Genomic DNA, 14,668 nt, shown 5'->3' on the forward strand with positions numbered 1-14,668 from the left:
TGATATACTTATAACACTTTCTTTGATTCATAATTGATGCTCAAAATTGACCTACAAGGATTACAGTGCTTTGATTTGATGAACACAAAATTTGTGTTTAACCATAAATTTGTAAATAAAACAAATGAAATGCTACTTTACTATGTACACCTGCTCATTAATGCAAACATCCATTCAGCCAATCATGTGGCAGCACCTCAGTGCATAAAAACCTACAGATATGATCAAAAGGTTCAATTGTTGTTCAGACCAAACATCAGAACAAGGAAGAAATGTAACCTAAGTGACTTTGACCATGGAATGATGGATGGGGTCAGATGGGATGGTTTGAGTATCTCAGAAACTGCTAATCTCCTGCAGATTTTCATGCACAATAGTCTCTAGAGTTTACAAAGAATGGTGTGAAAAGCAAAAAAACATTCAGTGAGCTGCAATTCTTTGGACAAAAATGCCTTGTTTTTGAGAGAAATCAGAGGAAAATAGCCAGACTAGTTCAAGTTAACAGGGAGGTGACAATTACTGAAATAACCATACGTTACAACAGTGTGCAGAAGAGAATCTATGAATGCACAACATGTTGAACCTTGAAGTGGATGGGCTACAGCAGCAGAAGACTACTAACATACATAAGGAAAAGGGCCGTAACAAAATACAGCTGAGTATTTTCACTGCATGAATAAGCCAGGGGAAGCTTTGCACCTCATAGTGAACCCCCAAATACAAGAATTTGTCAAACATATTTAACATAATTATAACTTTGAAAACTACCCCAGTACTGTACTATTATCCCAAGAAATTTTATTAAAAATTTTCATATAGGGAAATTCATTTTATCTGAATGAAACAGTTGAAAACAATATTGAAAGTAATAATCCAATGGAAAAGGGCTAGTAATCCCACTGTAGTTAGAAGTCCATTCATTATCACAATTTTCTGAGGATAAATAATAAATACAACATTTGAAACAGATCCTTAAATCATCAGCTTGAGTCAAAATATTCCTTCTCAAATTTGGCGGGCATATTGGGAATAAAATTTTGTCTCACAGCCTTCAGTCTTACACTCCAGACAATCTAATTAGATCTGATTGCACTCAGCCACAAACCTGTCTTGTGATGGAACTGATTAGTCGATTTCAGTAATATACATTCCTAGTGCACAAAAGACTCTTTCCAAATGGTGAAAACTTATCAAAATAACAACCAGGCAGTGATATCTATCAGTATGAATATCCCTTTTATATATTATTTCACTCCCTGCTCCAAGGAAGCTTATGAGCATTCTCTTTATTGAGTGTATTCCAAATATGCAAATTTTCACTCATTCTTTTGGGATGGGATTACAAGTTAAATTAGACAAAGGTGTTTTTTTTAGATATATGTCATGGTAACATGCCCATCTGATCTAACAAGCCCATGCTGCCCAATTACACCTATGTGACCAATTAAACTACTAACCCACATGTGGAGGAAAGCCAAGCACATGGTTACAGGAAAAACATTCAAACTCCTTTCATACAGCAGCTTAACTGAGAACCGCAATGCCGGTGCTGTAATAGCATTACGTTAATCGCTAGGTTACCCTGTCACCCAAATGTGTAAATATCATAAGCACATGATTTATTCCTACTTAAAGATTCCATCCAAAACTGATCAAACTTTCAACCTTGCCCTTATTCTTAGTCATTGGCAGGTTCCTAGATGTGCTTAATATCCTGTAATTAGTGATACTGAGATTTTTTTTAAAAATATACTATATACCCACCTCCCACCATGTATTTTAGTTTCAGTGAAGTTTAGTGCATAAGGATTAACAGTCAATTTAAACTGGGATAAGTTGGTGCAGACAAGAATTCCAGGACAGGACAGTGTTAACTATGTGGAGCTCAAGATGAAACCTGAGCAGTTTCAATTCTTGAATCTCTTAAGTGATCCAGGAGCTATTCTGAAAATAAAAGTACAAGATATATAAAGTTCTAAATAAAAATATCAAAAACCAATTGAATCTGGCATGGCATGGTTCCGGGGGAATGAAAAATGGCAGATGTCACTCCACTCTTCAAGAAGGGAGATAGGCAGAAGAGAGAAAATTACAGGCCAGTTAGTCTGACTTCTGTGGTTGGGAAGATATTGGAATCTGTTGGAATTCTTTGAAGAAATAACAAGCAGGATAGACAAAAGAGAATTGATGTACTTGAATTTTCAGAAGGCCTTTGACAAGGTGCTGCACATGCAGCTGTTTAACAAGTTAACTGCCCGTGGTATTACAGGAAAGATACTAGCATGGAAAAAGCAGTGGCTGATTGGCAGGAGGCAAAGAGTGGTAATAAACCTTTTCTGTTTGGCTGCTAGAGACTAGTGGTGTTCCACAGGGGTCTGTGTTGGTACTGCTTCTTTTTACATTTTACTGTATGTCAATGACTTCAATGTCAGAATTGATGGCTTTGTGACAAAGTTTGCAGACAATATGAAGATAGGTGGAGGAGCAAGTAGTTTTGCAGAAGTAGAGAGGCTACAGAAGGACTTAGGCAGATTAGGAGAATGGGCAAAGAAGTGGCAGATGGAATACAGTGTTGGGAAGTATATGGTCATGTACTGGTAGAAGAAATAAAAGAGTAGACTATTTTCTAAATAGTGGTCATGCACTGGTAGAAGAAAGAAAAGAGTAGACTATTTTCTAAATAGAGAATAAATTGAAAAATCAGAGGTGCAGGACTCCCAAAAGGTTAATTTGCAGGTTGGGTTGGTGGTGTGGAAGATAAATGTGATGTTGGTATTAATTTCAAGAGGACTAGAATATAAAAGCAAGGATGTAACGTTGAGGCGTTACAAAGAACTAGCGCGGCCTCACTTGTAGTACTGTGAGCAGCTTTGGGCTCCTTATCTAGGAAATGATGTGATAACATTGGAGAGGATTCAAAGGTGCTTACGAAAATTACTCTGGGAATGAAAGGGTTAACACATGATGTGTGTTTGATGGCTCTGGGCCTGTACTCTCTGAGTTTAGACGAATGAGGGGGGGGGGACCTCATTGAAACCTCTCAAATATTGAAAGGCCTGGGTAGAGTGGATGTGAAGAGGAGGTTTATTTTAGTGTGTGAATCTAGGATCAGCGAACACAGCCTCAATACAGAGGCACATCCATTTAAAAAAGAGATGAGGAGGTATTTCTTTAGCCTGAGGGTAGTGAATCAATGGAATTCATTGCACAGACAGCTGTGAAGGCCAGGTCATTGAGTAAATTTAAAGCAGAGGTTGAAAAGTTTCTGATTAATTCAGGTGGCAAAGGTTATGGGGAGAAGGTAGAAGAATGGGATTGAAAGGATAATAAATCAGCTATGATGGAATGGCAGAGAAAACTCAATGGACCAGAGTCTAATTTTGTTCCTATTTCTTATGGTCTTATATCTTTGCTGGGACAAAATAATTCATACATATGGTCTTAAAGCTTTTCAGGACAGAGATTCCACACACCCAAAATTAATGCTGTGAGGGCTGACTCTGTGAACACAAATAAAAATTAATTGTTCATACCTGTGAGCAAGTTTGGTGTGCTAAGTGACAAAATGTTTCTGGTCTGGAACCTATCTCTATCACAATGATGCAAATAAAATAGCTGTAGTTGATTGGTTTGATACAGACCAATTCACATAACCCATCTGTTTTACATTTAATTGATGAAGGTCATAAAATCACCTGGTCGTTTCACTTTGTAATCCATACCTCTTGAGCTGCCAGGCACCTGTTATGGGCCAGCAGCCTATGGTTTGTTGACAGCACTGTTTGTTTGCAAAGTTGTCCTTTTAACTTTAGGATGAGTATTACTTGCAATTTACATTAAAAACTTAGACTGATTTTTGTTTACAACAAAAAGCTGAGAAAGGAATACTGGTAAGAAGTTTAACTTTGTCACAAACAACTCCGACTCTCTGGAAGAGTCATGCTGCTGTGCTAAAAAGCTGAAGTTAACAATCAGCCTCTGGGGTCTGGAAAGTGAACATCCAGCACACAACCTACTTATACAGTGAAAGCATATGTGCAAAGGGAAGATCATTCCCTACAATTTTTAAGATCTTACTTTTTCCAACATAAATGTATACAATGTTTGAAAGGTCACACAAAAGTGCATTAGTGAGTTGATTTTCATGTAATTTCTTCTCGGAATAGCTCCCATTTCCAGCAAAGCATAACCGAACAATGTGTCCATCCTTGATACTACTGCAATCGGCTTTTAAGGGAAATTAGCCTTCATCTCAGTTCCAATGGTTCATTTCTTTTACATTACCTCCAACTCTGGAGCATTTAAAGAAACATTCTTGCTCATATTTTCTTTGTATGATTGAAACTATTCCAGTTTTCTGTTGCCATCCCAACATACTCTTTAATGCCAGGTTTAGTCCTTTAATAAATAGGTCATGGGGTGGAGATATGTCTCTACCAAGGAGGTGTGAGGCACTTCTTCCCTCCACTAGCCTGCAGGTTACCCTTGGGCAAGTAGTAGCACCCACTTAGCCTCCCAGTCAGGGTCACATGAAGCCATGGGATCAGGTGATGGATGGTCGTATGAGCAGCTGGTGCATATCACAATTCCTGGTTTTGCAACCACTGACGCCAGGCAGACAATCTCTAAAGAGTATTGATAATGGCTGGCATCACCCACCTTGTAAAGATACTGCCTAGAAGGCAATGGCAAAACCAATTCTGTAGAAAAATTTGCGAAGAACAATCATGATCATGGAAAGACCATAATCCCCTATGTCATACAATATGGTACATAATGAAAAAATGAACTTTGAGTAAATTGTGTCCTTTTCAGCTAAGTGTATCACAGGTCCAGTTTTGAAGACAAACTTTTCAGAACAGAAGGTTACCAGCAAACAAATGATTTGTGGTTTTATTCTGCTTAGTTATTCAAGGCACTCTCATATACATTTTCCAAGAATCTGATGTAGTATGGCATTTATACACAGGAATATACTCACAATTGTTTGCAGATTAGACCAAGAGTATATTATCTAAAACCAGATTTCAAATGAAATATAGTAAGAATAAGTTTCATTTAATTATACATTTGCTATATTTTTATATATTTAAGAGTTTCAGATGCCTTGATTTAAACACAAAATAGTTTTTAACAGCTTTTGAATAGTTTTGAAGGTGGGAACGTGGTCTTATGACTGGTCAAGAAATTTCTCATGTTTTCAAAGCAAAACCATTTTTGATCTAGCACTTGACTCAGTTATATCAAATATACCTTGATACCTTGCTAAGTGAGTCCAAAATGGCCTTGGTCAGTAGGTTTACCTTTGCAATATTGAATTAGCATAAAAGAGCAGTATTTATGGTTATGTATGTAGAGTTCATAAGCCAGTCGGTGGTGTAGTGGCATCAGCATCAGACCTTGAGATGGATGGTCCTGAGTTCAAATCTGGCCAACTCCTTGCCTGCTTTCCATCTGTGCTGCATTGAGCATCAAGCTAACAACTAAGTCTCATAAACAAGTCAAGTGCTACAAAAACAGCTGCCTGAGGAGCCAAGAGGCCCAAGAAGGAACAACATGTAGAGCTCATCTTAACATGTCTAGAGAAGTTGTGATCATTTTTTTTTAAAACAGTATTGCTCCATTGTCTATGGGTTTTAACTCATGGCAGATGTCCTTCTGACAGGTCTCCTATGTTACTGTCACACCGCCACCCACCACTCCCCTGTCTTCTCTCAAACTGACACAAAAACTTCCTGTCAAATATTTCACTCATCAGTAAAATGAGGAGCCATATTTTTTTGTTTATCTGCAACAGCCCTCTCCTCGATATTGTCCAATTATTATAGGAAATGTGCCTAAAGGCTAGCTTTGTTTCCTAATTTCTGCTCAATAAAGTGGCAGCAACTCATTAAAATTTAAGGCCTATGCAGGTTGTGACTTAAAACAACTGACGGATGGAAGCTATGTTACTATTCTTCCAAATCTGCTTGGAATATAACTGATCTAAGGTATCTCACATTTTTACTGTAAGGTTTAAGTGCTTAAGGTTTACTAGAAAAAAAGCTGGGTTTGTGATAATAGCAAGAAGGATATGAAAAAGCTTCAAAGCAATTTAAGCAAGTTGAGTGAGTGGGTTTATACATGGCAGTTGTACAAAACTTTGATTAGGCCACATCTGGAGCATTGTATGCAGTTCTGGTCATCACACTGTAACAAGGCAGTGAAGGGTTTGAGTGGGGTGCAGAAGTTGTTCATCAAGGCATTGCCTGGTTTGGAGTATATTAGCTATGAGGAAATGTTGAAGAAAGGTATTTATTTTCTTTGGAGCATTGAAAGCAGAGGGGCAACCTGAGAGGAATATTAAATCACGAGATGCATAGGTGGGTGAGTGAGTCAGAGACTTTCCTAGGGAGAAAAATTTAAAGATTTGGAGGACAAGTTTTTTTTTTAAACACAGAAGTGGTAGGTGCCTGTAAAGGGTTGCCGGTGGAGGAATTAGAAGCAGATATGGCAGCAATGTTTAAGGGGCAATGAGACAGTCATATAAGCAGGCAGGGAATAGAAGAATATTGATCATGCGAAGGCCAATAGGTCTAATTTGGATTAGCATCTTAGTCAGTGCAAACTAAAGGCAAAAGTCAACATACGAAGATGGATGGTTGTTCCATTAAACAGTCTAAAATCCAGTGCTACAGGCTCAAAAATAAGGAGGAGCCCATTATGACTGAAATTAGTGGAAATGTATTCTCTCATTAGTGGTGAACCTTTGGAATTATCAATTCCAGAGGACCAAAGTGTTCATTGAGCTCATCCAAAACACAGTTTTTCTTTACATTATCAGAATCAAGGGATGTAATGATAGGGCATTGAGATTTATAGTACATATACAGGTCTTTTGGCCCACTCCAGATAGTATATGGTGGCACATGTGTACTTTGACAATAAATTTACTTTGAATTTTGAACTCTGAACAATGAAGCCTATTAAACTAATCCAATTTACCTGCACATGGTATATATCCGTCATCCACTGCCTGTTCTTAGAGGGTTTAGAGGGATATGGGTCGAACACAAGAATTTGGGACCAGCTAGGAGAGCACCGTTGTTGGCATGGGCCACTGGGCTGAAAGCCCCTACTGTGTTGTATTGGTTTATGACACAATAACTCTACATGGGTTGGAGGGCCTGTGTTTGTGCTGTACTATTCTATGAGCTACATTTGGTTCAACAGAGCTTTTTTTTTGTTGATAAAGATGAACAAATAATTTCTTGAAGTATAACTTTTGGGTTAGATGTCACTAGTAAATGCAATTAGTTCTCAATGAAACTGCAGGCACTTAGCCTTTTGACCCAGATTGTCACACATTACTGAACTCACTGAATGATAGATGGCACTGCATACTGAGTACAAAATCACTGCTTTGAAACAGCATCAAGTTTGACCTGGTGATTCTGGGCAACTGGTCCATATCAATAAAATTTACTACTTCATTATGTGTATATGGAATCTCAGTTTTACAATTATTTTGATGTAAAAAATTAACTTATATTTCAAGATACATAATTAAAGAATGGTGAAATAAGTTGCAGCCTGATAGCATAGTGGTTAGTGCAACACTTTACAGTGCCTGCGATCCAGGTTCAATTCCCACCACTGTCTGTACGGAATTTGTATACTCTCTGTATCCATGTGCTCCAGACTTCTTCCCACATTTCAAAGACATAAGGGTTACAATTAGAAAGTTGTAAGCATGTTATGTTAGTGCCAGAAATGTGATTTTGAGCACTATAGCAGTGTAGCAATTAGTGCAACACTATTACAGCTTTGGGCATAGGAGTTCAATTGAAACACCATCTGTAAGGAGTCACTGTACGTCCTCCCTGTGGAATGAATGGGTTTTCCCCTGGTGATACAATTTCCTGCCACAGTTCAAAGATGTACTGGGTAGGTTAATAGGTCATTGTAAAGTGTCCCATGATTAAGTTAGAGTTAATTAGGGATGTTGGGGGTTGCTGGAGTGGCATAGTTTGAAGGGCCAGAAGGTTCTACTCCGTTCTGTATTGCTCAATAAATATCTGCAAAACATGGTGAAAGTTCAAAGTTCAAAGTAAATTTATTATCAAAAAACATTTACATCACCATATAAAACCCTGAGATTCAATTTCCTGCAGGCATTCATAATAAATATAAAGAAAAAAACAAGCAACATAATAATAAATAAACAATAAAAATCAAGAACATGGGATGAAAAGTCCTTGAAAGTGAGTCCATAGGTTGCGGGAACAGCTCTGTGTTGGGGTGAGTGACATTGAGTGAAGTTATCTCCACTAGTTCAAGAACAAGAGGGGGAATAACTGCTCCTGATCCTGATGATGTGGGTTCTGTGGCTCCTGTACCTCCTTCCTGATGGCATCAGCGAGAAGAGTGCATGTCCTGAACGCTGGGGTCTCTGATGATGGATGCTGCTTTCCTGCGACAGTGCTCCATACAGATGTACTCAATGATGGGGAGGGCTTTATCTGCAATGGACTTGGTTGTATCTGAACTAAAAAAACCTGAAACCCAATTTTCAACAGGAAGGAGGGAGGGAACGTCGACTTAGACCATGACCTTCAGCAGGAAAGGAAGTCGTGATAAAAATAAACAATAACATCATTTTCAATAAATACTGTCTGATGTCTGTAAAGGGCCCAATTGTTTAGTTTCTATTTCAGAAACTATATTTGATTCGTGAATGTGCACTTTTCATCTGCGTATTATTTTTAACTGCTGGGCCATTATTTATGGAAAAGTTGATTTGTGAATGGCATCAAGTTTTTTAATACATATTTTCATATCACTTCATAGGGAGTACCCTCTGCAATAAAACCATGATCAAAACTTTAAAAATGTGAATACACTAATGTAGACAGATTGTCCAATCACTTATTACGCACCAAAAAGTGAAATACTTTTGAAATTTAATAAGCTTCTATACAGAATGTTAACAATTTTATTAGAAATTGTTGCAAAAGTTTCATCATTTCTTTAATATATTCTCAAACTAAGAAATAGAAATTCTACCCTTTCCTTCAACAAATGAGGAAGTTTTTTTGGATCAAACAAAGTCTAACAGAGACTAATAAGCAAACCTTGGATTCAAACCTAAGGCGCAATGAGTTCAAAGTTGTGGGGAGATGTTACAACCCTGGAGAATAAAATAAATGAATGTAAGTTCTCTCTGCATGTTTTCCACCCAGAAGAAAATATACCAGCATGAAAGGTGTCAGGGACAGGGAATATGGACAGAGGGTGATTGTTGGGTATCAAGTGAGAAAAGAAAGGAATTCAATGGGTAGGAGTGCAAATCAGAATAGCTTCACTGGAGAGACAGATGCAGGGAGGGTGATGGAGATCATCGGGAGTGAAGATGGTCACATTGTAGGACTCATTTGGAAATATTCCTACTCCTTCAAGTCACAAACAGTGCTGCAAAGATAGTTAGCTGATGGAACATATCATTCGTATCTTCTCTTGCCTCCTGGATTTGATAAAACATGATCAAATTAGATAAAATATACTGCCTTGCAGAATTATTTGATCAGTTTTCCACAGAAGTATTCTCAGCAAATCATGCTCTATTGAATGTGATTCAGAATACAATAACCAAGATTTAGAATATTACTAAATCCAAAATCGTATTGAGTATAGAAAAGCAACACTGAGATTAAAAACAAAATCAGAAATTACCTCACTAAATGACACAACAGGTGCAATGAATTGATGGTGTACTCCTATTTATTTTTTCTGATGTTTACATAAAATGTGGATCAATTGTACATAAACTATAAAAATGTGATGTGCTAATTTTCTTATGGAATTAACTAATATGAAATTTATTTTCCTATTTCCATAATAATTAAATATCTCATTCATTGTGTTAAGAGTCCTTTGTAACAATAATTACAAGTTATCTTCCAAAGACAACAACAGAAAAAAAAACATATTTAGTCGGGTTTCTAAATTGGAATAAAAAATAGCAAAGGCCTTGAACGATTTTGTTAAGTGACAAGCAGGGAGCTGGGAAGGTTTTGAGAAATTGGCATATGTCAAACCTGATTCTGATGGTCAACGTCAGAATTAACTTTAATTATTAGCATTCACTTCATTTGATTTTAATGTTATATGATTTTACCCAGGAATCAGATCCCTGAAATTTATCATATTTACAAAATTGTTAAAGACAAGCAAATGCCGACAAGAATGAAACATTCCCTAGTTGGATGCTAACCGTGAGGGGCGTAGTTATAATTGTTAGACCAATCTAAACCTTTCCCTGAAAATGTAAAGGCGTGCAGTGCAACTCCCCATTCTTAGTCCAACTCCCCCAGTAACCTGCAGCATCAGCACCAGCAATAAATCTTGGCGAATCGGGCCCTTCTCCCTTAATAGAATGATTTCGGAACGCAGAGTGGATCGCGGCCCAATGTCATTTACCTCTTTTTTCTTCTGCCCACTTCCGAAATGAACACACAAGAGGAGAAGCAGCCAGGAGCTGACGGTTACCACTGACAGCGGTGCCAACCTCCGACTGGACGCCATTCCGATAACTGGGGTAACGCCAGCCGCTTATCTTATTGGTTGAGACGCTGGCAGCGCAATGATTTCTGATACATGTAGTCCATGGTGAGCTCTCAATTAGCGAGGAAGAGAAATGAAAAACACAATACCCAGAATGCTCCGCGACTCGGCGGAGGCGATCTATCAGCCCGGTGGTGGAAGGCTGCTGCTCTGCTGGGTCAGCTGGGATAACAGGAACCCAGTGACATCCACGCTCGTGCAATATCAAAACTAGTCATTAAGGTACTTTTTCAATGTACCGCGGAGGCTTTGTGAAATTTAATTCTGAAATTGTGGGCTTACTTGGCTTACTTCAAACAGAAAAAAAATGAAACGCAACAGACTGTAAACGAAATAAAACTTGAGTATATATTCACCAAATTAGTTTTTTTAAATGAATTAGTATTTATTCAATTTTTCCAGCGTTTTTCATTTATAACTGTCATTTTATTAAATAAAATAAAATGTGCAAGTATCATCCAGTGGTATTTGCATCCACAGTGATGAAGTGCTTTGAGAGGTTGGTGATGAAACATATCAACTCCTGCCTGAGAGTGACTTGGATCTGCTCCATTTTGACTACCGGCTCAACAGGTCGGCAGAGACCATTTTGTTGGCTCTTCACTCAACCCTGGACAGCGAAGATGCATACATCAAGATGCTCCTTGTTGACTCCAGTTGGACATTCATTACCATCATCCACTCAAAACTACTCAATAAGCTTCAAAACCTTGGTCCCGATATCTCCTTGTGCAACTGGATCTTTGATTTCCTCACTTGCTGACTCCAGTCAGTTTAGATTGGTTACAACATCTCTCCCACAATCTCCATTAGCACAGGTGTATCACAAGGCTTTGCTCGCTTTATTCTTGTGGCTGATAGGGAAAGCACAGCTCCAATGCCATATTTAAGTTTTCTGATACCGCCACTGCTGTATCAAAGAAGGTGATGAATCAGCATAAAGGAGGGAGATTGAAAATCTGGCTGGGTGGGTGCCACAACAACAATCCCTCAGTGTCAGCAAGAACAAAGGGCATATTATTGACTTCAGGAGGAAGAAACAGAGATTCATAACCCAGAGGCATAGAGGGTCACCAACTTTAAATTCCTCAGTGTTATCATTTCAGAGGATCTGTACTGGGTCCAGCATATAAGTGCCATTACACAGCAGCACCTCTACTGTCTTAGAAGTTTGTGAGGATTCAACATGTCATCTAAAACTTTGACCAAACTTATATAGATATGTGTTGGAGAGAACATAGACTGGTTGCATCATGTCCTGGTATGGAAACACCAAAGCCCTTGAATGGAAATGCCGACAAAAAGTTGTGGATATTATGGGTAAAGCCTTCCCCACCGTTATGTAGTACATCTACATGAAGCGCTGTACAGAAAAGCAGCATCCTTCATCAAGGACCCCCATCACTCTGCTCATATCCTTCTCACTGCTGCCATCAGGAAGGTGGTACAGGAGCCTCAGGACTCGCACTACAAGGAATATTTCTTACACCTGAACTATCAGGCTCTTGAACCAGAGGGGATAGCTCTACTCACCCAATCACTGAACTATTCCCACAACCTACGGTCTGACCTAAGGACTCTTCATCTCATGTTCTTAATATTTATTGTTTATTTATTTTTTATTATTTTTTTTGTTTGTATTTGCATAAATTGTTGTATTTTGCACATTGTTTGTCTGTCCTGTTGGTGCAGTTTTTCACTGATTATATTCTCAGACATCCCACCCTGCAAAAACTCATTTCAGGGAGGTAGCACCATCAATTTGCGGGACAGTCCCGGAACTTCCAGGAGAGGTGGGATATCTGCAATAGAGTAGCTCCTTAGCAGCTAGCCAGCTAGTTTAAATAATGTTAGCTATGCTAATGAACGAATGACACCTGTTAAACTTACCTCAACATGTCTTTTACAGTTTTAACCCACCACGGGCAATAGAAAAGTCACTGTTGCAAACAGTGCAGCGAGCAACGCTGTCATTATTTTTGACCCCTATTAGGCAGGGTGAAGCACCTTCAATAACTCCAAAAGACTGAGGTTTGGTAAAATACCGCAAGGCTTTTATCCGCTGTACAATATGACCTCCACGGTGAGTGTCTGCCCCGGACTGAGGGGGAGGGGCAAGGCGAAACACCTTTATACAGGACTCTGTGAGAGGAGCCACAGGGGCAGTCAGCAGAGGGGCGTGTCCAGACAGTTAACCCAGTTACAACACATATATATAGTTTACCACATTCACCCCTCCTTTTTTTAAAAAAGAGTCCTGTGGGGTGAAGTGACTGACAATATTTCCAACAAATATATTTACAGGTTAAGTCTATCAGGCGGTCGAGTCCGTCGCTGTGATCTACGTAGCACCAGTGGTGATTGCGTCGGCGATGGCAGTTGTGCTGGATCCGGCCTGACTTGAGGTGCCAGCACATTAGGCGTTGTTAATCCCTCGTGCGTGTGTGTTGCGCCCGGTATGGGAGAGTCGTGTGGTGTTTGGGTAGAGTTTGGAGTGCGCAGTGTCTCGTGGGTACATACATCGGTGGGTACGGGGTCAATAGTCACCACGGAGTGTTCAGGGTAGGGGCCCGGTGCTCCTGCAGGTGCCAGGTCGCGGATGGAGACCGTGTCCTCCCGCCCATCAGGTAAAACCACGTAGGCATACTGAGAGTTCGCATGAAGTAAGTGAACCCTCTCGACCATTGGGGAGTATTTATTGCTCCTCGCATGTTTCCGAAGCAGCACTGGCCCCAGGGACGTCAGCCAAGTTGGTAGGGTGGTTCCAGTGGTCGACTTTCTGGGAAAAGAAAAGAGCCGCTCATGAGGGGTGGCATTGGTGGCTGTGCATAACAGAGAGCGGATGGAGTGGAGTACCTCGGGAAGGACCTCCTGCCAGCGGGAGACCGGCAGTCCCTTTGACCTGAGGGCTAAGAGTGTGGCTTTCCACACTGTGCCATTCTCCTTCTCTACCTGTCCATTCCCCCGGGGATTATAGCTCGTGGTCCTACTGGTTGCAATTCCCCTAGCCAGTAGATATTGGTGCAGCTCGTCACTCATAAACAAGGACCCTCTGTCACTGTGGATATAGCATGGTTATCCGAACAGAGTGAAGAGCTTGCGCAGGGCTTTTATAACTGAAGTGGTAGTGGTGTCGGGGCAGGGGATGGCGAAGGGGAACCATGAGTACTCGTCGATAACGTTAAGAAAGTGCACATTGCGGTTGGTGGAGGGAAGGGGGTCCTTAAAATCAACACTCAGTCACTCAAAAGGGTGGGTGGCCTTGATGAGTTGTGCACAGGGGTACATTTTAGTGTAGTCTGGGGTGACGTACATTTTATATTTTCTTTTTTTGGAACACTCTGCCATGGCGCTGTCTCGTTCTTTCTCGTGGTCGCTCGCGCGCGTGCTCTCTCTCTCACACACGATCGCACGCGCTCTCGCACTCTCGCTTGCTTGCACTCGCTCTCTCTCGCATGTGCTCTCTCTCTCGTGGTCGCTCTCGCACTCTCTCTTGCTTTCTCTCGCTCGCTCTCAAAAAAATTGATTTCTGTGATATTGTATATAATTTGCAGGCATCAGGGAGCCACTATTAATATGCGGGAGACTTGCGGAACTTCCGGGAGAGGTGGGATGTCTGTATTCTATTCCTCGTATTTACTGTGATTGGCTGCAAGAAAATGAATGTCAGGGTTGTATATGGTGACAAGTATATACTTTGATAATAAATTTTCTTTGAATTTTGATTGCTTTAAATTCCAACACTCACATTGGTTCTAGCGGCGACAAGGCATACATTTTTGTAATATGGTTGGGAGGTGATAATATGATGTAAATTTAAATATGAATTTGCATTACAGTCATATTTTTCATGAATAAAATGTTTCAGGAAGAGTAATAGGTTTATTGTTAAAATCCAGAGAAACTACATAGATACAGCACGTGTTTTTGTGCAGCCGGTCTCAGAGAACTTTACAAGTGAGGACATGCACTGTGGAAGGCAATAGTGTGCTTTGTTTTAAGGCATCCACATTGACATTTGCTGAAAGATCAGGTCACGGGCAAAACAAATAACTGCCTAACACAT

General features: G+C 39.9%; 1 protein-coding gene across 1 annotated transcript in view; it reads right to left on the bottom strand.

Annotated features, from left to right (window-relative positions):
- tusc3 (tumor suppressor candidate 3) overlaps positions 1–10,571 on the bottom strand; it is a 381,130-nt gene extending 370,559 nt beyond the window's left edge. Inside the window, exon 1 of the mRNA XM_072251817.1 lies at positions 10,459–10,571. Coding sequence (XP_072107918.1) covers positions 10,459–10,563 — 105 coding nt within the window. The 5' untranslated portion in view covers positions 10,564–10,571. The remainder of the gene's footprint in view (positions 1–10,458) is intronic.
- Positions 10,572–14,668: the final 4,097 nt, after the last annotated feature.

Source organism: Mobula birostris, chromosome 3 (assembly GCF_030028105.1).
Source record: "Mobula birostris isolate sMobBir1 chromosome 3, sMobBir1.hap1, whole genome shotgun sequence".
Taxonomy (NCBI): Eukaryota; Metazoa; Chordata; class Chondrichthyes; order Myliobatiformes; family Myliobatidae; genus Mobula; species Mobula birostris.